The sequence below is a fragment of the Chenopodium album genome, chromosome 9 (assembly GCF_948465745.1).
Source record: "Chenopodium album chromosome 9, dcCheAlbu1.1, whole genome shotgun sequence".
NCBI classification, from domain to species: Eukaryota; Viridiplantae; Streptophyta; class Magnoliopsida; order Caryophyllales; family Amaranthaceae; genus Chenopodium; species Chenopodium album.
The window spans coordinates 70,815,015-70,841,671 of record NC_137842.1 but is presented as its reverse complement, the minus strand read 5'-3'; the positions used below and the strand labels follow the sequence as shown (position 1 = coordinate 70,841,671).

The 26,657-nt window shown below is 33.9% G+C and overlaps 3 protein-coding genes and 2 non-coding genes across 5 annotated transcripts; 4 read left to right on the top strand and 1 right to left on the bottom strand.

The window, feature by feature from the left end:
• Window positions 1-2,743: 2,743 nt before the first annotated feature.
• On the bottom strand, window positions 2,744-7,401 carry LOC145560433 (F-box protein SKIP23-like). Its single transcript, XM_081621687.1, has 2 exons — window positions 6,192-7,401; window positions 2,744-3,129 (listed from the first exon to the last, which is right to left on the bottom strand). Exon 1 carries the CDS (start codon window positions 7,344-7,346, stop codon window positions 6,204-6,206), a length of 1,143 nt encoding a protein of 380 aa, XP_081477813.1. The 5' UTR covers window positions 7,347-7,401; the 3' UTR covers window positions 2,744-3,129; window positions 6,192-6,203.
• Window positions 7,402-8,654: 1,253 nt separating this feature from the next.
• On the top strand, window positions 8,655-19,292 carry LOC145559121 (transcriptional elongation regulator MINIYO-like). The gene is made up of 10 exons (XM_081620543.1): window positions 8,655-9,016; window positions 10,432-11,530; window positions 11,808-11,932; window positions 12,071-12,255; window positions 13,257-13,362; window positions 13,466-13,717; window positions 14,448-14,636; window positions 15,085-17,382; window positions 17,821-18,030; window positions 18,611-19,292. Exons 1-10 carry the CDS (start codon window positions 8,783-8,785, stop codon window positions 18,809-18,811), a joined length of 4,899 nt encoding a protein of 1,632 aa, XP_081476669.1. The 5' UTR covers window positions 8,655-8,782; the 3' UTR covers window positions 18,812-19,292.
• A 2,084-nt stretch (window positions 19,293-21,376) lies between these two features.
• Window positions 21,377-22,978, top strand: LOC145559123 (acetylserotonin O-methyltransferase-like). The gene is made up of 2 exons (XM_081620545.1): window positions 21,377-22,186; window positions 22,477-22,978. The coding sequence occupies exons 1-2, from the start codon at window positions 21,395-21,397 to the stop codon at window positions 22,771-22,773; spliced, it is 1,089 nt and encodes a 362-aa protein (XP_081476671.1). The 5' UTR covers window positions 21,377-21,394; the 3' UTR covers window positions 22,774-22,978.
• A 287-nt stretch (window positions 22,979-23,265) lies between these two features.
• Window positions 23,266-23,418, top strand: LOC145560861 (U4 spliceosomal RNA). Its single transcript, XR_014093457.1, has one exon. It is a non-coding gene; the product is annotated as a U4 spliceosomal RNA (small nuclear RNA).
• Window positions 23,419-24,606: 1,188 nt separating this feature from the next.
• On the top strand, window positions 24,607-24,721 carry LOC145560868 (U5 spliceosomal RNA). Its single transcript, XR_014093464.1, has one exon. It is a non-coding gene; the product is annotated as a U5 spliceosomal RNA (small nuclear RNA).
• The last annotated feature ends 1,936 nt before the right edge of the window (window positions 24,722-26,657 follow it).

Genomic DNA, 26,657 nt, shown 5'->3' with positions numbered 1-26,657 from the left:
ATATATCTTAGATTGATTAATTGACAGTAAAAGAAAATTCAGAGGCCAATATAAAGACTGAAAATTTGAAGTCAAGGATGATTGGAACTAATTTAATTGCAAGCCAATAAGACATACCTTGATTTCCTTGCATTTAGAATTGATTTAAACATAATTTTGGTCAAAACACATGGTCATATAAACTACTGTACTGTCTTGAACATAAAGTTCCTGTCAAAAGAAAATAATTGAGCCTGGAATTTAATAAGATTATTTCGAGTAGTTAGGGCCTGTTCTGTTCCGTTGAAATTCAGTTCACTTCAGTTCAGCTCAGTTCAGTTCAGTTCAGTTCAGTTCAGTTCAGTTCAGTTCAGCTCTTAATTTATGTCTAATGATATTGCTATTGATATAAAGCCAAATTTCATTCTTTTAAACTCTTATTACAACGACAACAACAACAACAACAACAACAACAACAACAATAATAATAATAATAATAATAATAATAATATTAATAATAATAATAATAATAACAATAATAATAATTGAAATAATAATACTAATAATAATAATCAATAAATAATAATAATAATCATCAATAAATTATAATAATAATAATAACAACAACAACAACAACAACAATAATAATAATAATAATAATAATAATAATAATAATAATAATAATAATAATCAATAAATAATAATAATAATTATCAATAATTAATAATAATAATAATAACAATAATAATATTGATACAATTCATTGTTCAAATGGTTCTATTTTTTTTAAATTAAATAGTATATGTGTTTAAAATGTTTAGAGGTTTTAAGTTTTTAATATATTTTCCATACATTTTATAATATATTTTCCATAGATTTTATAATTATATAGTATATTTTTCGTAAATATTTTAATATGTACATTTGTATATACACATATGTATTGTAATAAATATCAATAAATAATCAATAAATAATCAAAGATCACTAATCCGTAGTTAACAATCACTAATTAATAAGTTAAGTTCAGTTCAGTTCAGTTCAGCTCGGTTCAGTTCAGTTCAGTTCAGTTCAGCTGAGTTCAGTCAATCGGAACAGGCCCTAGTTAAGTTTTGGTTTGATACCTTAAAAAAATCTGAAATCCAATCATTACTTATTAGTTACTCTGTATTTCATATGTTCTTTCACTTCTTTGTGAGTATTGTGACTCCCTCTACACCACATAAAATCGACATTAAATAACACTGGATATATATTTTTTTTATTCCTTATTTTTATACTTTTGCTCATTTCGCTGAACATGTTACACTTATTCCTTATTTTTATACTTTTGCTCATTTCGCTGAACATGTTACACTTGCAATTGCCAAACTATCTTGAAGGGGCCGTGTATAAATAATTATGTACTCATAAAAACAAACATCTTTAAATAATAGGTGATACGTCCCAATTTTAGTGAAATGGGTGCATGTGATTGTTAAAGTAAAACATTTGTTTGAAAATTGAAACACTAAATAGCATCTTCAAATACCATGTACTACATAATTCGTACAATTTTAGTGGAACGGGTGAATAATAGTGTTTCTCGTGTATATATCTTAATTCTTAAGTGAAAGCCATATTATATTTCACAACACTAAAACTGATGTCACTCTAACCCCCTCCCCACCATAAAAAAAAGGCACAATTATTAAAGTAGAATCAAGAAAAGAAAAACTTGTGATGCCTCAGGAATCAGGACTTTAGGCAAAGTCAATTCTTCTTTGAAAGAGAGAATGAAATTACCATGACAAACACACTGAAACGGCCCCAATTTGCCTTTGTTTCAAGGCTATGCTTACTGATTAAGTGATTAGTATAGGATGGAAAATTCATTTCGTTTCTATGAATTTTCTTTGTTTAGTTAAATTTAGAGGATGCCTCATTTTCCTCCCCATTTCCTAATTTCTTTGTATATTTGCTTCGCTCATACAAAGAAAATTAAAGGTCTTATACAAAGAAAAATGAGAGTTACATCCATTAAAATATAATCTTCATAATGAAGAGTGTTAAGAGCCTACTATCCAACTCGAAATTTTCATGAGCTAGGCACAATAAAGCTCGACTCGAGAATCTCGTGAACTTGCTCAATACATAGCTATAGAAACTAGAGCTAGGGGAAGGAAGATTGATAGATACAAATATATTTGACTAGATCTTTCACACATTATTCGCACCACCTAAGTACATTGAGGATCATATGAGTTATTTCAAATTTATTCTCATAAACATAATATCAAGGCTCGAAAAAACAAGAGAGATCAAAGAGAGGTTCAGAGATTGTAAATGAGGGATGTCGGGAAACTGGAATAGAAGATGGATGCAAATTTTAGGCAAATTAAAAAAACAAAACGTGCATAACGTTTAATGGTCCTGTGTAAAATTGAACACATAATTGCATACTAGTAGACCAAAGACTGTTACTAAAGTTGATGGATTAGAATTACGAAAAATGCTTTTCTAGTCTAGTCCAGATTAAAAAGACAGGATTTTGCTGGGTCCAAAAACAAACAAAAGAAAGAGCAGATTTTCACATTGTTTGGAAATGATAAGTATTCAGACCAGCATATTTGATACGAGTACTTGCTAGTAGTAGTGACTACTGACTAGTAAACCATCAAATCGTGAGTAAAATAACGTAACGTTATCAAGCTAAGGTTTGTTGTGTCTGAAAGGAATCGCATCCTATTCAATCATCCCTTTTTTCCCAAGCATTTACTCATGATTCTGGAAAATCTACCAATTTTTCCACGAAATTTCTTTCATGAGTATATAACAGTAGAATGAGTATTTACTATAATAGTATAATACAATAAACATTTTGTCACAGGGGGAATCACATAGACTTAGCTCGAATGGAAGGCAAATTGGCAATAAAACCTGTAAGCATTTTATTGATAATTTATTCAATTATATATGTACAATAATCGGTTACATACACAGTTCATTAATCTAGGAAACATGAAGAAGCCATTTTAGGCGAGGATGAAACGTCATGCAAATTTATTTCAGCTTGACAAAACAGGGGAGGTATTGTAGCTTGAATGTAAAGCCGTTCGGAAGATGACCACCTAGGCTCCGAACTTTCTTCAATCAAGAACATAAGTTCTCCTGTAAAAAATATGACATGACAAGGGCTTGTAAATTCTACTGCAGAGTAAACAGTAGAAGAAAGACCATCAAGTACTCATAATTCACTAAGTACCAAAAAACTTCATCAATAGCCACTGTAGGTCCCTAATGTTTGTCTAAAACCAATCCTTTGACAAATTAGTGCCGATACACAGAACACAGATGAGGCCACAACAATAACAAGCTAGGAAGTCTGGGCATCTTAGGTGCAAATTGAAATCTCATAACAGATGAGGCCACAACAATAACATGCTTCACTATGAAGAACTGTTCATTCATGTTGAAACTGGTTTGGTCAGTCAGATAATTATATTTCAAATAAATGGTCACCAAATCAAAAGAAAAAAAGGAAGTATGAAATTCACTCTTAACGTGGTAAATGGCCATATCTTATCTTAATCCTTTTACCCTATGAAGAGAAGAAGAGAGGAAGGGGCTTCTAGACAGATAAAAACCAAGTTTCTATCAAGCCTTCTCAAATTTCCATTAGTTCATGCACTAAGCTTGCTAGGTGGTGCCATTTTACCAAGTGCTCCAAGCAGTCACAAAAAACTACTCAAATTCAAGTAACATACCTCACCAATTCACCACACAGGCACACACCCTAGGAAGCCCTAGATTCATATTAAGAGCCACTTAGACAAAACAGTATAATTTGTATTCTTTTTTCAGTCCATAAACCTTAGAATAACAATTACAGTATTGCTCTTGAGTTGACAGAAAATATAAACAGATTAGAAAAAGAAAGGGAAAAAACAATAAGAATTCATACAACATAGTTTTGAGAGAGAGGGAGAAAAGCTCTGAAAAATTATTCTTGCAAGTTGCAACCACAAATTTCATCATAACACTTCCTCATCCTCTTAGCACCCTAAATCCACTCATGTTCATCCATACCTCGAAAACTAAAATTCATCTTACGGTCTTACCCACTCAAACTTATGGCTCAAGTAGGCAAAACGGCACAAACAACACTCAATGTAAACCACTTAAGCTAAAATTCCATGCCAATTATTGAAGGCAGTTGTCATTGGAAAATTTTGTTCCTTTCCTGGGTGTTTGCTTCCCTTAACTATAAATCTAGATCATTTTGGATTTAAGCAATTGTCTAATCATGAGAGGTATCTGCTATGATTTCTTGCACCTACGTGAAGATGATGGGATTGCTGAAAACCAAAAAGCATGCAATTCTTAAGAGCTTCAAATTCCTCAAACACTAATAGTCTTATGCTGTTTATGGAAAGACAGAAAGTTTATAGTATTTGATCTGTGCCTTTGAATCTTACAAACAAAAAACTTTTCTGTGATTGTAAACCTAAATTTTGCTGCTTGTGCAACTAAAAACTAAAATTATGTTAACAGCTAGAAAATTTAGTTCTTTTGTCCTGGAATTTGCACAAGGTACTAGAGGGCAATATATGTCAACGCCTGTGGCGAGCTCTATACAAATTAAAGAATTCTAGCCAAAATACTGGGAGGTGTTGCGAGAAGCTCAAAAGATAGAAATTCCTAAGTAGTTCATCTACATAAGGAAAAAGTTAGGAGGAAACTTTGTATTGGATCAAGATAAGAAGGAAAAGGCCGTTGAAACTTGAAGAAGATGTGTCCTATTGAAGGGTACTCTATAAAAGACCAGAGTTATACCTGACACGGCAAGTGGTCAAGGCCTGTCCACAGATGTGGAGTTACCTTAAAAGGTAGATAGCGAAATAAGAGTATTGATGGGTGGCAGGGTGGGTTGTTTCGGCAGCACCACATAAATTCAATACTGGGCGCAGAGTGATATGTCTACTGAGATAAAAGTTCCAAAATCCAAAGTTTTGCTCTTGGATCTGCTTAATTCATAAACATACAAGATTGACAGCCCATTATATCTAAAGGTACTCAGTAGAATGGAAAATATTGCATGATATTCTTAAGATAGGGCATATTCAGCAAAAGACAGCCGTACAACAGGGAGAGAGAGAGAAAAAAAAAAGGGAAATAATTGAATGAAATAAGCCGACTTTACAAAAACTCCGTACCTTGTGAGCTCTAAGTACTAAAGAAGGAAAACCTGAGTAAATCTAATACTCACTTTAATTACCTAAGTTCAAAATATGTTCCTTAACTCCTTTATAACCTAGGGTCAATATATATTCTTTAATAACAAATAGTCAAAATATCTTTCTTTTACTGAGTACAACATAGTATAAAAAACAGTGTTACTTAATTTCTAATCCCATCAAAGTATCAAACTAGAAAAGGCAAATTAATACATTTTGACCTAATTCACAAAGCTAAGTGGCAAATTGTGTTCCTGTATCCAATCAAGTACTATCAAATTAATAACTGTAATAAAGCTCTTTATTTTACAGACTTTAGTCAAAAATGCAAGGCCCAAATCTTTCCCTAAGAACTTCCAATCGGCTCACATTACATAATTACAGCCACCATCAAAATAGTGCATTCACCAGAAGCCTTACAGAAGCTATAGCAAAGTTTCACACTGTAAAAACTAGTCTTTTATTATTTTAAGGTGATACATATAGGAAATTGATATTGCTTATCAAACAATGTCGATCGAATTTGAGCGAAGGGGGAAAGTACCAACGAATTAAGGTGCATCTGGCATAATGTCGGTATGTATTCATCTTTTATAGCTAACAAAGTCAAAACAACAGCAATTGCTGCAGACAAAAAGAAAGAACTAGTTCTGCAAAAAGAACTCCATAGTCTACCATCACTAAGCATTGCAGGTCTGCAGGAATACAGCAGCAGAAACTTCATAGACTGCACATAAACCAATCACATAAAAAAAACCTCAACTTCTATACTATAGAGGTTGCAGATAAACAAATCACATAGAATAACCCCAACTCCGCCCTTTCCAGTTGCATCATTGAAGAGGGTTGATAGAAACTTGTGAATCGCAAAATTTGGTTTCACATAGCACATCATGGAGGGAATTTCAAAAGGGGCAATAGAAATTAAAGCATATAATGCACCAAGCTACATAAGCAAAACAGCCTTCATCAACAAATATTACATGAAACACGTACCTCTCCGGAAGGCTAAGCAATCCAAGGCGGAGGAGGCCAAAACAGGTCCGAATAAGTGATGCTAGCATCCTCCAAATTATACACACCACCGCTATGAAACTTGAAGACATCATCTTTGTCGAAATGTGATGGGTATATATCATGTGGGAAGGCAAAATATATGCAATTCCCCTTATGACACAATAAATCAGCAGCAGTTGCTGAAAATCCAGAATGCATACCCAAAAACAAGATATAGTTTCCCAAGTCTTTAACCTCAATCCACCGCATCTTTTTCCTATCCAACCTATAGACCTTGAACCACTTGGACTTTGAGGTGACATATCCATCGAAATTTTCCATATCATGAGCAAACTCCCATGGAGGAAGACCCATATATACATCCACCAACATCAACTCATCACCAACTTCTACTAAACGCTTCTTATCACCCCCACCAAAAGATGTTGCCAATAAAATCGTGGTATTATCAACAGCATCACATCCAACCAAAACAATCCTACCAGTATAATCAACAGCATAAAACTTCCCATTGAAGGCAATAATATCATCATAAGGTACGTCTATTTTATCAGATACAATATGCCATATATTATTAACAGGATTATACAATGCTAATTTCCCAGAAACATGAATAGTCAATAGAAAAAAATCATCATCATTTATTCCTGGTAAAATTGCAACCTTTTCTATAAGCAAATTCAGAAAATTACCCCTAAAGCAAATTTTATCGGTATAACGAAGGAAATACTCACAACCCAATTCACGAATTCGAATGTTCGAGAGATCCATGAGTCTTGGGAAATCTTCAGGTAGAGGGTCGATCTGGGTCCACGAAAGAGGGAAGAAAATGTGAAAAAAATTAGGGTTTTGTTCTTCGATTTTGATGACCCATGAATTGGGATTGTCATTGTGGGGTAATTCAGAAATGGGGGTTTCGGATGGAGAGAGAACGAATATGGATCGTTTGGAGAGGGAAATGCCATGGGAAGGGAGAGAGAAGGGGGTTTGTGGGCCGTTGGATTTGAGCTTGGATGGTGATGATTGGCGCCACGTGGAGCAGACGGCGCGGAAACGGAGGGCGTCAATTGGGGAATCGAGGCGGGTTAAGATTTCATCGAGGAGTTCTTTGAGAAGATCAGACCAGTCCGCCATTGATGCTCTGTTTGGAGGATTGGAGGTGCGAGAAGGAGATATTAGGAGAAGTACAAATGGACGAAACATTCAACTGTTCATGCACGGAATATAACATCAGGGGGGAATGCATTCCAGGTCGGATCCGAATGTAATCGAAAGTAAGCTACGGTAAACGGGTGGGCATCTTAAAAAAAAAAAGGAAAATGGTGAAAGAAAAAAAAACATTTTAATCGGCAAAATCAAATTCAACCAGTAAAATAATAAAAAGTAAGTTTCACGATCACACACTAAAATTAGTAACCCTAAAAAATACTCTATACTAAGACAAAAAAATACAGAGTAGTCGAGTATATGAAGAACTTCTAAATGTACTTAGTAAAATTTTTATCATTATACTCAAGCTGTCAAGTCAAGCACTAATCATTTTCCGCTCATCTCCATATACTATCTCCGTTACATATTATTTGCAACGATTTGACATAAATAAGAGAGGAAAAATGTCTAATCGTTGCAAATAATATGTAACGAAGGTAATATATCATGTTGCTATCAAAAACAAAAATTTCTAAGGGGATTATTTTCTTAGACTAATTAAATAACAAGCCCTAAGAATTTAAGTAGGGTAGATTGATAATATACTCGAATTAATACTGAACATCCTTAGAGATAGCATACGTAAATTCATAGATAGTTTGACTAGTTCAATGAGAAGTCCTAATAATTTAAGTAAAATATTTACAATTTTCTTAGACTAATTCAAAATAATAATAAAAAAAAAAATACAATCAAAGATAGAGCATTTTATTAATCAAGAAATGTCCAAATCCGCCAAAGTTATTATGCTTTGGGGAAGTGGGGAAAATTTATGTTTATGGTCAATCAATTGATTAGAAAACTCTACTCCTTTGGGTGATTACAAGATTTAAGCTATTACCATATTACATGTCATTCAATAAAATTTAAATATTAATAAAGATATGTATCATGGAAATAATGTTGTAACCCGGGACATCGCCCGGGACTAAAATTAGTTGGATCATATATTTTGAGTATAATTTATAATATTTTTCTTAAGTATAATTTATAATTAACACATCTGTTTCTATTGTCCATAATAAAGGGTACTACCTCTGTTAATTTTTATGTATAATTTTGGAATATTTTATATCTCACAAATAATACCCAAAAATTATACATAGAAATTAATAGAGGTAGTAATATTTTTTTCCGAGTTCAAAGTGTATTAGTACTCCGTTAATGAGAATTGAGAACCAAAAATATTTTTTTGTTACAAATAAAATATGGAGCTACTCCGTAGTATTTTTGAGTAACAACATTGAGCAAGTGCAAAAAAACTGAAAAACCTCCTTTCCCTATTTCAACTTCCCTCCTCCCGTCCTCCGTCTTCCCGTCAACGTCCTGCAAAATCAGCTCTCACTCTCTTTTAACAGACGATGAAGAAGCAAAGCAGCAATGGCGGAAAACCACCGGCACCGCGAAAGAAGCTACCAAAAGAGAGAGTATTCGGAGCAAACGCTGTTCAATTATCAGAAGATGAAGCAAATCAGCTAATTGGTGGAATTGTAGAAAAGGGTGTTTCTGATGATTGCTTCTCTACTCCGCCTTCTACTGCTCCTCTTCCTTCTGTTCTTCCTTTTCCTGTCGCCCGCCATCGCTCTCACGGCCCTGTATGTTCCCTTTTTATGTTGTTTGATTTTATACTATGGTTTTATATTTCCAATTTAATTCATATTTTAATCATGGGTTGATAAAGATGTGATTTTTAGCAGTACCCTTTTGATTATTATTGTTGGGTATTTCATTAAATTGATCAGTGTGATTATTTTACCAAATTTATGTAAGATGATGAACTTAGGTTTGCATTGTTATACTTGTATGTTAATGAGTTTTATTGTTTCCATTTATTGAAGTGAATGTATTAATGTTATTTGGTAGCTATAAAGAGGAACATGGTCGAGCATTGGTTGCATTCTCATTGTGGGTGTATCTTGCAAATTTTGACATGTTACTTTATAGCTAGGGTAGTGGATTGTAGTGTTTTTTAGTGTGATGGTGGATGGGTAGCTTAGGGTTATGATGGAATCCTTTCTTTACGGAAATCGAATGCTGTTTCATTTGCTCGGAATTCTCTTTGGCGGAAGTTATATGTGGATTGGTGCTGATGTAATCAAAGGTGGGATTTAGGTTTACATTTGGTGTTTAGAGTTTGGAACTCCATTTTTAGAGAAGTGCAAATTTGATCAAATTAGTGTTCAAATTCATGGCTTAACAAGGAGTTTCCGGCAATGGTCATTTTGGGAATAGTTTTGGGTCATTACATTGCAACAATTTTATCTTCTTTTGCACCTTCATATCTTAAAACCTTTGTTTTCTTATGACTTCACCTAAATAGGCATTGGAAACTTTGAAAACTTAGGGTTTATAAATGTTTGAAGAAGACAAAATGTTGGAGCTGTTGAACAATTATAATATGAAGATTTCTTGTTCATGTGCAGATGTTTATTTTTTACAGAACATGAGAAAATGGGTGGAATCTTGTATGAGTGAAGGCCTAGCTAGTAGATCAACTCAAAAACTTTAACAGGAAGCTTAAAAGATGAAAGCAATGGAGAAAAAAGATACCTTTTAGATTAGTTACATGTGTGGCATATAATGCTACCTTGTACAAGATTGGCATGCATAAAGTGATTCATTTATTAATAAAAGGAGTGAGAGCTGTGGCTGTTTTAATTACATCTCACTATTTACTGAACTTTACCATCTTCAATACACTAGTGCTCTTATTTTTTACCCTGTCTGACCAATGTATTGAGGATACCTTGTGTTGGCTTGTATAAGTTCCAGTGCATTGGCAATATGGCAGAACTCTGGTCAATGATGACTTGATGCACAAGCTATCTGCAATTATTTTTCTTTGCACACACACCCAAACACACTGACACACATATAAGACTCATAATCATGTGCATATGTGTGTGCACAAACACTAAATCAAGTATCATTACCAGTGTTCAATTATGAAATGTTACTCGCAATATGACTATGTTTACAATGAATGTTGAACAGCCTGTTATTCTTACAGCATTGGGCTCCATATGCGAGCCACTCCACAGATGTTGGTGGTGCTACTGTTGATGATGAATTTGTTGCAGAAGATGATGATCCTACGAATTATGACTCAGCAGCACAATTTGCTGAGCCTATTATAAAGAAAAAGAAAAAGGGACTGGATTTGAGTCAATGGAGGGAGCTTGTTCAAAGTACAAATGTTTCAAATTTCCCTGAACATGAAAAAAATGGCAATGCCATAGTGGGTGTGGAGAAACAAAAGATGAATGGAAATTCTAATATTAATTCTGATGAGAAAAGTATGGTAACTAATCCATCATCGGCCATAAATGGCAGCAGTATATCAACATCTTTACAGGGGGCTCCAGAGGTAACTTGTGATGCAACTAAAGTTATGAGATCCGTGGATATGATATCAAATAGGTTGAATAAATCATCAGCAGCAATAAGCAACGTCAATGCAGTTAGATCTGGACATGATCACTCCAGTGATTCCAAAGGTGATGTTGAGAGCAGCAATGTTCAGGATGGAACTCATTTAGAGATATCTCCATGTGGTGATGTTGGCATGGGATCGAGAGATTTTTCTGTACTTGATGTGCAAGGCCTAAGGAAACGACAGCCTACAACAACACAGGGACCCAGTAGCATTGGTCATGAGGAAAGGCACACGAGTATTGAAGGTCAGATTGATGCTGAGAACCAGGCTTTATTAGAAAGAATGTCTCCAGAGGAGATTGCAGAAGCACAGGCAGAAATAAGAGATAGGATAAATCCTGAATTACTTAAAATATTGAAGAAACGGGGGCTACAAAAATCAGAAAAGCTGGGCTCTAGTTGCAGTACAGGTTCTGTTGACATACCTGCTCTGGGTGTTATGCAGGCTAATAAACATTTAGCTGAAGATGAAAAGGATCCTTCTGTTTCAGAAAGTGCTGTATCTCCTCCAGTGGTTAACCCAAGTAAGCTTAACACAGAGACAAGAGCAGATGAAGGTGACAAGAGGTCATTGTCAAAGCACTCTAAATGCAGCAACTTGTGGGATATGTGGAGTAAACGAGTCGAGTCTGTAAGGACTGTTAGATTTTCTTTTGATGGTAACGTCATTGAAGGTAATTTTCTACTGGCATTTGAAACTATTGTGCTCAACTTTTAGCTGATTATGTATCTGCGGCAACTTTGTATTTTATGTTCCATAGAGTTTTGTTAGTTCTTTTCTCCATATTATTGTTTTCAATATTGGTCCATTCATTTTAATTTTAATTTGTGGTTGAGAGAAATCTACTTTATTAAGTTAGACTTTATAGGACATCATTTTTTGTATCTATTCATAATTTACTACCAGATATATTATGCCATTTTAATATATTGATTTAACCCCTGTTGTAGAGAGTTCTTTGGATCCAGCATATACTGTTGACAATGTCGGTGAACGTGATTACCTGAGAACGGAAGGGGAACCTGGTGCGGCTGGGTATACAATAAAGGAGGCTCTAGCTCTTGCAAGGAGTGTTGTAAGTTGCATTTTATGTTGCAGTTTTCAAGGAAACAGAGATTAAAAAATAATAATAATAAATAAATAAATAAATAAAAAATCTATTCATAAGTATATACTTCATGAATCTAACCAAACTTGTCAAATGTTGATGTAGGTTCCTGGACAGCGAGCTCTTGCGTTGCACCTTCTGGAGTCTGTTCTTAGTAAAGCTTTGCTCAACATGTGTGAAAGTCGAAATGATTGCTTAACAAATGTTGGTAATGGAAAGAGCCTTATTGACTGGGCGGCCATTTGGGCTTATGCACTGGGTCCAGAACCTGAGCTTGTTTTGTCTCTGAGGTAAAAACATGGATATTGGGTTATTTCCTGGGTTTATTGGTTTCTTTTTGTTATATTAGGTTGCTTATAAAGTTATAAGCCTGAAATTACTTTGTGGTCTGTTGTGGACAACTTTAACGAAACACCATACTTGTATTACAGCCAAGTGGCCATTGTCTCAGTATATTATTCTGACCCTCTACTATAACTTGCTTTATCTTCATTGGAAATGCATGCGGCACCTTAAATAGATGTGGGTTCATGTGGATTCTGGAAAACATAGGAAAGCTTGACATATTGGTGTTGAATAATTATATTTACTATGCTGACACTTTGGAAGATAAAATGTGGCATAGGTTATTGTCTGACAAGTGCATGGCTGGGGGATGGGGTTCACCAAATAAGCTGTGATGCTTCATCTCAAAAGTATCACTTGATTGAGTTTATTTACAGTGATTGAGTTTATTTACAGTCATTACAGTTGCTTGATTGAAAGCCATTAGTGTATTACTTGTATCATTAAGAAAAACAGACTTTGACACCCCTGTGAAGCTCATATTATTATACTATACAGTTCTGTATACTTTTCACAGTTGTTATGGTTCACTGTAGGGTTGGTTGGGTTGGTTGGGTTGGGTATGGGAAGGAAGGGAGGCATTGTTGTCTGATATTGACATTTAGATGAGAATTTTAAGCATTTTTCGTAGGTGTTTATTTATATGTCTGATATTCTTTCCACCCTACCAATTCCCATTCTTAAACTTAACACAAACCTATAATCTGAATGGTTGGATTTCTTTTTAAAATTTTATGTTAATTAATGGGGACACCAGGAAGGAGGAAATATAGGGGCCCGTCTCACTTTAGAAGTACAGGCAGGAGTTTCTATTTGATATCGAAAGCTTAATTCTTTGTAAATTGTTTTAATCAATCTAAAACAAGCTGTTGTCTGCTCAAAGGGAATTTGAATATCTCATTATGTGAATGTGGTGTGTAAATCTTTCCAATGTTCATCAATGTAGGTTGGCACTCGATGATAATCATTACTCTGTTGTATTAGCTTCTGCCAAAGTAATCCAATGCATCCTAGCCTGTGACGTGAATGAGAGCTTCTTCAATACATTAGAGGTATGATATGATCCCTATAATTTTATTTTATTTTTGTAATTCTATGTATATTTTTTGTATTTTATTTTTTATAATTGGTGTTCAACTTTGCTTTCTGCTTCAGAAAATGACGATGAAGAATCAATATACTGCTCCAGTATTTCGAACTAGACCTGACATCAGACATGGATTTCTTGGTGGCGGTTTTTGGAAATACAGTACTAAACCGTCCAATATTCTTCTCCCTGATGAAGAAATTATAAACGACAAGAATGAAGAACCTACTATTCAGGATGACAATGTTATTGCTGAACAGGATGTCGCTGCAGGTCTGGTCAGGATGGCGATGCTACCCAGGCTTCTTTACCTTTTAGAGGTAAGGCTAATAGCATGAAAATACCTTCATTACATTAAATACTAGATAATGGGCAGAGAAACTAAGTTTGTGTTTTAATATGGTTTTTACTGTGTTTGTTGTTTGCATTGCATTTTTAAGCTGTCGTGTTGTTCTGACATTCCTATAAAATCTAGCAAGGCAAAATACGGTCAATACTGACTACTGAGTGCTTGGACCTAAGCCATAGACTGTATGGAGTAGTAACAATTTGCTAAGTTTTTCAAATGGACTTGATCATCTTACACTATGTTAATCTGCAACTATACTCCTTGAATTTTACCTAGAAGTAATTTTTGTACATATCAATTTTGTATTTTAATATTTTAAATACTTGTATGAAAGATTCAGATGGTTAAAAATCGACTATTGGGAGAACAAATGATATTACTAAATTACTTGTTAGAATATTGTTATACAAGGTCCTATACTGAATAAAAGTGTATCCGATATACATGGAAGAAGGTTCTCTTTAAAATGTAGTTTTTTTCCCATTAGCTAGAGCTTGGAGGAATCCCCAAGGGCCTATTGTGATTCTAAATATGAAAATCAATGTAGGGAAAAGTGTCTTGAAGATTTTAAAAAAAAAAAAAAAAAAAATCAATTTTTATTCGTAATCTCAATTGTGCTAAAGAATTTTTTTTTTTTCTTTTTTTTAATTTACTGTTGTGAACATTTAACATAAATAATAATAATAATAATATTTTTACAGACTGAGCCATCGGTGGCCCTGGAGGAATGTATATTATCGATACTTGTGGCAGTTGCTAGGCATTCCCCTACATGTGCAACTGCAATCTGGAAGTGTGAAAGGCTTGTTCAGACAATTGTCAACAAATTTACAATGAAGGATGCATTGGAGCTTCAGGCTTCTAAAATTAAATCTGTGACCCTTCTAAGAGTAAGCATCATAGTCCAATTATCCTATATTCTAGTTTAATTGTAAACCATTGGCAATTTTATTTGAACAGAAGATTCATTTTTTTATTCCAATTTTTTATGATTTTTTTTTTTAAAAAAAAATTAAAAAAATTGAATTAGTGGTTCATTATTAAAAAAAAAAAAAAAAAAAAAGAACTAACTCATGTAAGTCATTGAGTTCATCTTATTTTGAAAATATGGTTCTGCTTTTAGCTGTTTTTTATTTTTTATTTTGTATGCAAGTATACTAAAGAATCATTTTATCAAGTCTTCAATGTTAATTTTTGTGAACTAAAGCCTCGATGTTTTCCGAGTTGGAGGCTCATGTACTCATTTTCAGAGCTCTACTCACTGGATAATTTCTTTTTTTTTTTTTTTGAAAAAATTATTGCCTCTTCCCCCCTCCTAACCTTTGCTTTCTGATAAAGGTTTTAGCTCAGTCAAGCAAGAATGCTTGTATAGAGTTCATCCAGGATGGATTTTTCCAAACTATGACATGGCATCTGTATCGAGTGATGCATTCAATTGATGAGTGGATTAGATCTGGGAAAGAGAAGTGTAAGCTAATGTCAGAGTTGATGGTAGAACAATTACGTTTCTGGAAGGTCTGTGTCATGCATGGCCACTGCATATCTTCTTTCACGGGCTTTTTTCCTGCTTTGTGTCTGTGGTTGAATCCTCCAACATTTGACAAACTCATAGAGGCAAATGTCTTTCATGAATTTGTTTCCATTAGTATGGAAGTGTATCTAGTTTTGGAGACATTAGCTAGAAGGCTTCCAGATCTACATTCCACAGAAGCTAGAAATCAAGAATTTCAGGAAAGTTGTGGTGCTAATTTAGAATCTTGGTGCTGGAATGATGTTGGTCCAATGGTTGATATGGCTTTAAAGTGGCTAGAGATGAAGGCTGATTCAACCTTTTCAAAGTTCTTGTACCAGCAAAATGGAGCTGATGACAATTTTGTGAATCATTCTCATGTATCCTCCTTGTTATGGGTGCTGTCTGCTGTTATGCACATGCTTAATACTGTTCTTAAAAAAGCGACTCCTGGAGATGTGCTCAAGCTCAAAGGCAACTGGCGGTTGCCAGAATTTGTAGCTAAACTTTTGCTTCAAATCATTAAAAAAGGTATTCTGAACTTTTCTGATGAAAGCAATAATGAATGTTCTGGAGATCAATGGGCACTAGGTTCTTTTGTTGAGAAGTTGTGTGATTTTAGACATCAGTCAGATTATGAGATGTCAATAGCTTCTGTGTGCTGCCTTCATGGATTACTCCGGGTAATAGTTTCCACTGATCACTTAATTCAGATTACTGGAGACAATGTTGGACCATTATATTTTCACGGATATGAGCAGATTAGAGACAACAAGTTGCTTCAGGATGGCATTTTTAAATGTTCCCTGAGTGATTGGAGAAAAGTGATTAGTGAATTTGTTAAGTTAGTCACTTCAGAATGGCACACCATTCGCCACATTGAGGCATTTGGCAGGGGAGGTCCTGCTCCTGGGGTTGGGGTGGGATGGGGTACTTTTGGTGGTGGCTTTTGGTCCTCTACTATTGCCTTGGTTCAAGCAGATTCAAGATTGCTTATCGAGTTGCTTGGAACATTTCATTCGTCTTCCAGAGATCTACTTGTGGTAGATGAGCATAATTTTATGCTGCAGAGTGTCAATTCTGCCTTGGCAGCAAGTTTAGTGGCAGGACCAGGGGATGAAATGATTATACAGAATGTATTGGATATCTTGATGGGAACCTCTGTTCTCAAATATCTTGATCAATGTATATTCCACTTTCTTCACTCTTATAAAGGAGTAGAGCCATTAAAGTTGGACTATAAAGAAAGTGACTTCATTCAATTTGGCAAGATTCTGGCTTCTCACTTCAGACATAGATGGTTGTCGGGAAAGAAAAAGAAGAAATCTGTCACAAAGGAAGGCAACAATCGTGGAACTAAAACTGTCAAACCGAGTGGCCTTTCTCTAGACACCATTCCCGAAGATATGGAAGCGTCAATAATTTCTGGGGGAAATGGCAACTCTATAATGGCTGAGTGGGCTCGGCAACGGCTGCCTCTTCCCAGTCATTGGTTGCTAAGTCCTATAGTTACAATTGGTGAGATCAAATCTAGCAAGTCTCTAAATACTTCGGGTGGAACTGATTCTGTGAAGTTTCACGAAGTTGCAAGAGCTGGGATTTTCTTCCTTCTGGGTATTGAAGCAATGGCCTCCAGGCTTTCAGATGAAGACAACTCCCCTGTTCGGAGCATACCTTTTATCTGGAAACTACATGGATTATCTGTACCGTTACTTGTAGGAATGGATGTACTTGAAGATGAAAGGAGCAGGTTTATGTATGGAGTGTTACAAAGCCTCTATGGTCAACTTCTAGATGAGTTGTGGCTCAGTAGCACCAAATTTATTGCCCTTAAGACTGGATCTTCTTCGGATGCTGACTTGTTTTCGGTTAATTGTCTGAGGTTTCAGTCTGAGATTCATGAGAACTATTCCACGTTCATTGAAACTCTTGTGGAGCAATTTGCTGCAATTTCATATGGTGATGTGATTTACGGACGACAAATTGCAATATATCTTCACAGACAGATTGATGCTTCAATTAGACTTGCCACTTGGAATGCTCTATCTAATGCCCATGTTCTTGAACTCCTACCACCTTTGATTAACTGTGTAACTCAAAGAGAAGGATATTTGGAACCTTCTGAGGTATTTTTTAATTCTTTCGACTTTTTTTTTTTTTTTTTTTTTTTACTCGTATTTATTTTACAAACTAAAAGTTAAATCACTGAAATTACTTCTTGCCTCATAATAGAAAGGCACTCCAGGTTCTGTGTGGCACTTAAGAAATTGTCTAGATTTTCAAGCATGCTCTTGATCTGCAGTAGGGCTGGAGGGCATGGGTGTTTAAAGGTGTTAATTTAAAAGAATATTCAGTATAATATGCAACTGGAACTTTGAATACTTTCCTTGGATTATTTGGTAGATTTGAGGGTAGCTTAGGAGTGTGTCCAACTGTTCATATGAAGCCAGCACTCCTGCATGTAATTGTTGTTGTATGCGAGATATGTTTATTACAATAATTTCTTATAGTTTTAAGCAAGCATACTGTAAGATGAGATGTTCATCCCCTTTAATTTTGCCCAGGATGATGAAGGTATATTGGAAGCCTATGTAAAATCCTGGACTTCTGGTTCCCTTGATAGAGCTGCAGCTCGGGACTCAATGACATATGCTATTGCTATACATCATCTATCATCATTCATTTTCAACAAATCTCGTGGAGAGAAACTGTCGCTACGAAATAAACTTGTGAAATCACTATTGAGGGATTTTTCACGCAAACAGCAACATGAGGTATTCTTTTGCTGTTTAGTTCTGTCATTATAATGAGACAATGGCATGATTCGTGAAAATATGCATTTTCATTGGTTAATTAAGATACACTGCTGCAACCTAAAAGATGATTGCTCGTGACTTTGCAACTTTTCTAGTTTTTATAGAACCAAATAAAAATGTTATGGATTTCAAAGATGTCAAAGATGTCTGCAGAACTAACTTTCTCAGAAGACTGCATAGATTTTCAAAGATTTCATCAGCATTCAAATAAGATGTCCTGTTAATTAGATTATCCCCTCCCCTTATATTTTTGTCTTTATTTGACCCCAAGAATTAGATTTTGTGCTTTCATTGAAAGCATAATCTGCCTTCTGCCATATATATAGTTGCACTTCAGTATAAATCCTATTTTACTGTATTATGAATAATAATATATTAATATATAAATTAAAAAATTAAAAAAGTTTCCGGATCATATCATTATTATGATTCCATGTTAACTGTAAACATCCTCCCATCCTGCTATTTAATTTCTTATCCAACTAGATAATCAAGTTAGGGTTTTCTCATTTTGCTGACCTACAATAATCTATTTCAGGCCATGATGTTGGATTTGGTCCAGTATGAACACTTGTGTGCCATTCAGAAGTCTGAGCAGGATGCTTCTACTGTTGTACAGATGGACTGCATTGATTCGAGGTTGGAGCTGCTGAAAGAATCATGTGAAGGAAACTCACAGCTCTTGACAATAGTGGAGAAACTCAAATCTTCCATTTTAAACAAGCAATCTGGAGTTTGAAGTAAACTACTAGATTATAAATTAGACCTTGGAAAACATGAAGGTAAAATATATCTACAGAGTCTTACTCTGTTTCCTCTCGGCTGGGATCTTCTAGAGTAACTGTAAGGCTATATAATATCATAATATGTAGTGTCACCGTAAAGAACTTTTGGTGTTACTCATATCATGTACAGGGATATCAGTTCCCGTTTGAGGTACTGCAGTTTATCTAAGAGGTCTGATGGCGAATTCTGTTCTGAAAATAGCTCATGTCAGCTATTGAACACCAGGTGATCTGAAAAGGCAAGATGCTGAAGAATAGCAAAGCAGTGGTACATTGGAGACAATTTTTTTGCTGAGACCTTGTAAATGCTAGTTGCATGAGGTACACTGATTTTGCTGGTTAAACTATTCTAATTCAAAATTCTATGTATGTACATAGCAAACAGAATTATTCGCTAATTGAGCCAAGTAATATTAGGTCTAAACCTTTTGCTTCCTTGTATGGAGCGGAGTTGATTGATTATTTCCTTCAGAGGTACTGAAATTGTTACGTCATAGTCCTAGCTGCGACAATATCTAAAACACCTATCATATGAGATACCGCCACACCACATCGATCTTAGGGTTGGAACCTTTGAGAATTGGGACTACAAGTTACATCGGATCCTTCTAAATCAAATAAAATAAATCACAATATATCTACAAAAATGTAGAGGATCCTCTTAAGAATCCCCACCTCATTTATAGCTGGCCTAATTAGAAAACTTTAGATAAAGGAGGGGAAACTAACGTGCTACTAAACCTGCTACCAATAAAGGCAATAATCCAATTAACAAAGGTCAAATAGCACAATTAATATTGCTAACTTGACTTTGTTTTCCAATATACTGTATTATGTGTTGATTGTGAATTGTGATGATCACTATAACGGCAAAAAAAGCGAAAAAAAAAAAACATGTAATATATTAGGTACAATAACCCTTCAAAATCATTGATTGAGCTAAAGTAATTAAAAAGAAGGTCGTGTATCATGCTCTAATTATCTTGTCCCCCCCTCTTCCTTAAAATAAGTTTTTATATTAGAAGGAAACGTCAGCTAGATTTTTTTTGTAATTTGAGAATAAAAATTGATTACCAACAATTAGTTAATTAAAATTTTGAGTGGTTTATTACGTGAATGACTAACATAATTTTTCATATGTTACTCATAGCTTGTACTTCATAAATAATTTTGCTAATGTTTTGACCTATAACTAGTATGTTGGTGAAGAGAACGGAAACATTATTTTACTTTTTTTTTTCAAAATAAAAATTAACAAATAAAAAGGTGGAGAAAGAAGAAAGAAACAATTTACTTGATAACTTCTATTTTTTTTTTTTTTTTTTTAAAAAAAAAAATTTTTTAAAAAAAAAAACAAATTTAGTCTAAATTCAACAAATACATAAAGATATAATAATATGAGATTTTGTTAGAACCATCTCAAAATATATTTTCGTAATATCAATTTTTCATACCCGTATATTTATTTATAAAGCTGTCCGAAATTGGACCCAGCTTAATGAATATGAACCCCTTGGGCCTTCCCCTCCCACTACTCCACTAGGCCACTATGAGTTGATGAATCGGTCATAGTGTCGTGCACCAGGCAGACAGGCATTATGACCAATTAATAAATGTGTGGTATGATCCCAACTTAAATAGGGATCTCGGTGTTAATGCGGACCTAGCTACTTATTAATAGCTAAAAGTGTTCGTCGCTGTGCAACACAGAAGCCTGGTTTCTCTGATACTGCAGTTGCAATTTTCTAGCCTCACACTCTCGACGACCTCGATCTTGATCTCAATCTATTCATTAATTATTTGTCAACCACTTTCGCCGGATAATACCGGTGATAAGTTGTTATTATTGCTGAGACCCCATATAGGTTGAAGCAATCCTTTCTTTATTTTCTTTTTATTTGATTCAATATCTGTAGGTATCGTATGACTTTCAATTAATGAAATGTATTTGCTATTCAAAAAAGAAAAAAGTTGATAATCATAAGTTGGTTGTACGTTGGAATGGTGGTTAAACTTTATACTAATGAATAGATGTGATCTAGTTTATGACTTATGAGTTCAAATATTGGTGCTTAAACATAGTTATTTGTATAATTACAGTGGATATATAATATTATATATACAAAAGACGTATATATAAATCACTTATAATTTATTCGATCTATTATTATTTTAATTTTGTTGTACTGAAATAATAATATAATATTATATATACAAAGATGTATATATAAATCACTTATAATTTGTTCGATCTATCATTATTTTAATTTTGTTGTACTGAAATAATAATTATTGAATTTAAATTAATTTTACTGAATAGAGCCTAGTGGAGTGGTATACATCATATTACATGATACAATTACTCGTCATAATTATATACTTCCTCCGTCTCTTAATTAGATTCCTACTTATGACAAAAATCGCGGAACAGAAGAAGGGCAACAAATGCCTGGCATAGGCGGCATTATATAAAGCCTTCAACTATATATGCTTGGTATTAGATGCGAATAGAAATAAAATACAAACAGAAAACAAAAATGGAAAAAATAATACTGAGTGATGTAATAACTAATGGTGAGCATAATAATGAAAAAGAAGATGAGGAAGAGGCACAAGCAAGTGTAGATATTTGGAGATATGTGTTTGGTTTCACTGAGATGGCAATTGTCAAATGTGCTATCGATCTCGGTATAGCCGACGCGTTACATAAAAATGGTGGCTCTATGTCACTCACCGAGCTAGCCTCTTCCCTTAAATGTCCACCATCCTCCTTGTACCGCGTCATGAGGTTCTTGGCTCACCGGAAAATTTTTAAGCTAAGCCAAACAAGCCAAAGCACGTTAGTTTTCGCCGAAACACCCCTTTCTAGACGTTTGTTAAGTCAAGGGAAAAATAGCATGGCTGCCTTTATACAACTAGAGTGCAGCCCGGTTATGCTAGCCCCTTGGCTTTGTCTAAACAATCGCGTTCAAGAGAAAGGTGAGTCGGCATTTGATGCAGCCAATGGAGAAGATGTGTGGAGTTATGCAAGTAATAATATTGCTCATAGTAAGCTTATCAATGATGCTATGGCTTGTGATGCTAGGGTTGTAGTGCCTCGAATTATCAAGGAGTGGCCTAGTTTGTTCGACGGTGTTTCTACCGTTGTTGATGTTGGGGGAGGAGATGGAACCGCCTCGTCTATGCTTGTTGAGGGTTTTCCTTGGATTCAAGGCATTAACTTTGATCTTCCTCATGTTGCATCTGAAGGACTCCCTTGTGAGCGGGTGCAACATGTAGGTGGAAACATGTTTGAGAGTATTCCAAAAGCCGATGTTGCATTCATCATGGTAAATTCTTTATTTTGCACGTTCATGCGTAATTTTATATGGAATTGTTTGAAAAATACTTATTATGTCTTATAAAATTATCTGAACTCGTTTTGTCTAAAATAAGTTAAATTATTATGAACCGACAAAGACAAAAATATAAGCTCACAAGGGACACCCTTTTACATTTACAACTCTATTGGTTGAACACCATACTTTGTTTTACATTCACTAACCAACCCACTCAAAACAAATAATCTTTAACTAATAATGTGTATTAATCATGTGATTTTATTGATTATGTAATATAGTGGGTGTTGCATGATTGGGGGGATGACGAGTGCATCCAAATTCTGAAAAACTGCAAGGAAGCCATAGCAAAGGATAAAGGGAAGGTGATCATTGTAGAGTCTGTTATTGAAGAAGATGCAAAAGATAAGTTTGAAGATGCAAGATTAATGCTAGATATGGTGATGTTGGCTCACACAACTAATGGCAAAGAGAGGACCTTCAAAGAATGGAGTTGCTTGCTTAATAAGGCGGGTTTTGGCCATTTCGATGTCAACCCTATTGAAGCCGTTCAATCTGTCATTGTAGCTTATCCTTGACTTACAATGCGAGCATATCTTCTTTCATTTCGCTATTCATTGTGTGTGGTTGATACCATCAAAATTCTGCTTGTTATGGTTTGTTTTAAATTTCTACATGTACTACATCAACTGAACTCAACTCATGTGATGCACTAGATTATGTTGTTTGACTAAAGTTAATAATTTCATCTATATTGAAGATAGCTACTACTTACATTTGCTATTGAACCTCTCATAATACGTTTTAGATTGTCGATTTAAGACTTATTTATGTAGTTTTAAATTTTAATTTATCGACATAATGGCCTGAAGAAACATAAAATACCAATCTGTCAAGCTTGTGGGCTGTGTTTTTTTTGCAAAGACATCGAGTGTGCATGAACTCGGGAGAAAGGGGAACACGGAACAGCTCTGGACATCTCCTCAATAACTTATCCCACATCGAAATTTTACAAAATAAATGATTGTAGAAATAGTATATAAGAAACAATATTTCCTCATTATAAACCTATCTTTGCGCTTGGGGCAATGACGCAGCTAGTGAGGTAATAACCGAGGCGCGTCAATTGCTGGTTGAAAACTATTTCCAAACCCCCTCTTCGGCCTGGGCTTGACCTTGGCCGTCGAGAATTTCTGGAAGGGCTCCCTTTCGAGGGTAAAGCCCTACAAACCCTAAGTTTAATTTTTCAGTTTATTTTATATATTTAAGTACTGTAAAACTGAAATTAAGTCATTTGGTCCAATTGAATTGCTCGAATAATTTGCTCTCTGCTGTTCGTGATTCATGGATTCAAATTATTAAAAGTATCAATTTCATATGCAGTGATAATTAATGGGGATTTCATATCAGATACACACAGACAAGGAAATAAATGCTAGTCCCACAGCGATAAAATAGTTTAATACCTAGTTGCAAGATAAGCCACATCTTCTTTCCACTGGTTTCTCAGGCAAATTATACAAAACTAAATCTTGACAGTTAAATTTGGTATCATATCACAATTACATTTATTAGAGTGCCCTTTGAATTTATAAATACAATCACTTGGAAGTTTGTGCCACATGCTACATGAATTATGGATTTATTACTACACATAACCCATTATTGTCTTTGTATCTCATTTCATAAGATGAACCATTCTCTTTTAATAACATCTTCTATGACTAATGAATTCTCGTGGTAAATTCGATTAGGCAGTAATAATTTTAGAGCTCATAATTAATAGTTTTGTGCGGAAGAAATTTCTGGTTAGGAAGGAAGATTAACGCCAAAAGATTTTAATAAATGACTAAATTGATACTCCGTATATGATACCTATATTCTTACATTGATCTGAACACTAACTAGCGTATAACTGTCCAAAATAGAAATTAATATGATTCGGAGTATGAGACTACGAGAGTGATGAGATCAAATTAGGCCCTTCTTAATTGAGGTTCAAAGTATTTTACAGTCGAGTTAGAGAGCTATCACAAATTTCTATTACCATATGGTGGGCAGTGGATCTGCCGGAGTCATCATCAGGCTTTATCCAAACAGATTTTACATCCTTAAAGATTTCTTCTTATCAGACTATCATTGAAACATAATAAAAGTTGGCACTTCTCTTTTGATAAGGAAAAAAAAAACCGTAGTAGATTTGTTATTAATATCTAAAGGATGTTAATCTTATAGGAATCTAAATAACATCATTTATGGGAGCTGGTGGTGTTGGGGTCTAGTTTACCGAGGAGCGAAATATCCTGCTCAAAATGCATTATTATACAAACGAGTCCCACATCGAATAAATATCAATAAACAAGATGAAACACAGTATAAATACTTGCACCACTACCTTGTGAAACTTACGCAGCCACGCAGTGAGCACAGAGCGAACTATTCTTTCGCCTTTTACTAAAGAATACCGTGTGCTCGCTGCATTGAGTGGCATACGTTTATTTTTGGAGGGAGTTCCAATAGGAACTTCCCATTAAATCTAGTTAAATTCAACCAGTTTAATTTGGGTTTAGATTAGATCACTGTTTAATAAGATTTAAGTGCAGTCCTTATTGTTTAATATCTTTAGTTTGTAATAAAAAAATTAAAATTAATATAATGCACATTATTACTTAATAAGACTTGATTATGGTATATTTAAGGTCAAATTTGATATTCGGAGTATATTTAAGGTCAAATTTGATATTCAGATTAGACCATATCAAATAAGCACCAAACAAGCCCTTAATCTCTATCTTGTTTGCCTATTCATCTTTTTATGGTCTCCAAAAGGTGTTTCAAAACATATGATTTTTTATGGTCTCCAAAAGGTGTTTCAAAACATATGATTTTTTATGGTCTCCAAAAGGTGTTTCAAAACATATGACTTTAAATCATATACGTTTAAATTATAAAAATGTGATATTGATAAAACAAGAAGTCGAACATAATTAATGGAAATTTATAGTCATAGTTTAACCCAATTATTTTCGATGGGGAAATAAAATGAGGAGTACTTGACATGGTCATGGGATATTATCAATTTTATAAACTTGGTGATATTTAGAACGGACAAAATATATTGGATTTTGATTAATATGACTACATTGTTTACTTTAATACAATAACTTTACTCCTAATAATGTGTAAAATATTGTTGGACTAGTTTCAATTTATATTTTAAAAATACTAGTACAATTATTCATTTATTTAACAATGTTATAATTGACATTTGACATATACTTTGTATATAGTACAAAAATTAATGGTCATTTGTATTTGACATAGTGAAAAGGTCAAATTTATTTGTGAAATTGAGGTAATAATATTGGATGATAACATTTTATCAAAAAATATAATAATTTGGTTTTGGTGTAATGGAGTGAATACTATAATGCATGAAAGATAAAATAGTGAACTATATATGCTAAAAATAGATTAATTAAATACAAACATTTCAAAACGGATCAAATGAAAAATGTGATTTTTGTATATGAATTAACCATAAGGGCAGTATAAGGGCTTGTTCACATTTTACTTAATTTCAATTCAGTTCAGTTTAGTTCAGCTCCTAATTTCCATCTTTCGAAAAATATTCATTTCAATTCAGTTCAGCTCCAATCAGTTCAATTCGGTTCAATTCAGCTCAAAATCGGCTCAGTTCAGCTCAATTCACTAAATATAAACAGGCCCTAAGTTACAAATTAAATGACAATGGGGAAATTTGAATCTATAGCCTATTGTACCCAAACCATTGATCTATATGGTGATTATTGTGAAATAGAGGTAGTATTTAAATGTCTATATTTTACAATTTTACGTTGATAATAATAAATTAAAGATCTAAACATATATAAAGCGTTCTTTATCAAATATACACTACACTACACGTCATTCAATGAGAAATACAAAGTATGTACTACCTCCGTTAATAGTTATCTGCAACTTTGGGGTATTATTTGTGAGAGATAAAATATTCCAAAGTTGCAGATAACTATTAACGGAGGTAGTATTACATGTGAAGAAGAAAAAATTAAAAAAAAAAAAAAAAACTTATAGCTAAATTTGAATTTAAAACCCTTTAGAAATTAATAAAAAGACTTAACATTTTCTTTCAAAAAATAAAAATAAAAAAACTTACCATCTTTGCTCTCCACTAGAGGTGCTTATTTAATCATTTTAGATTTTAGAATAGGTAGTCTTTTTTTGAAAAAAAAAAAAAAATTATTAAATGTTGTTTGTTAAGTTCTAATAGATAATAATTACTAGAAGACAAACAATTTTATCAAATAAAGCATATTTAAATAAATAAAGATATTTAAATTGATTATGTACATAAAAATAAATACCACCTATTGATGAATACATGAATTTTTTACTACAATAATATATTATTCAAAGTATCAACTCGATGCATTGCTTGTGC

Bases quoted from the DNA above. Each gene is read 5' to 3' on its own strand.
- LOC145560433 (XM_081621687.1), bottom strand. From the start codon at position 7,346: ATGGCGGACTGGTCTGATCTTCTCAAAGAACTCCTCGATGAAATCTTA.
- LOC145559121 (XM_081620543.1), top strand. From the start codon at position 8,783: ATGAAGAAGCAAAGCAGCAATGGCGGAAAACCACCGGCACCGCGAAAG. The intron at 11,933-12,070 runs GTAAGTTGCATT...ATGTTGATGTAG, and splicing joins TAGCTCTTGCAAGGAGTGTT to GTTCCTGGACAGCGAGCTCT. The intron at 13,718-14,447 runs GTAAGGCTAATA...ATATTTTTACAG, and splicing joins GGCTTCTTTACCTTTTAGAG to ACTGAGCCATCGGTGGCCCT.
- LOC145559123 (XM_081620545.1), top strand. From the start codon at position 21,395: ATGGAAAAAATAATACTGAGTGATGTAATAACTAATGGTGAGCATAAT. The intron at 22,187-22,476 runs GTAAATTCTTTA...TATGTAATATAG, and splicing joins CCGATGTTGCATTCATCATG to TGGGTGTTGCATGATTGGGG.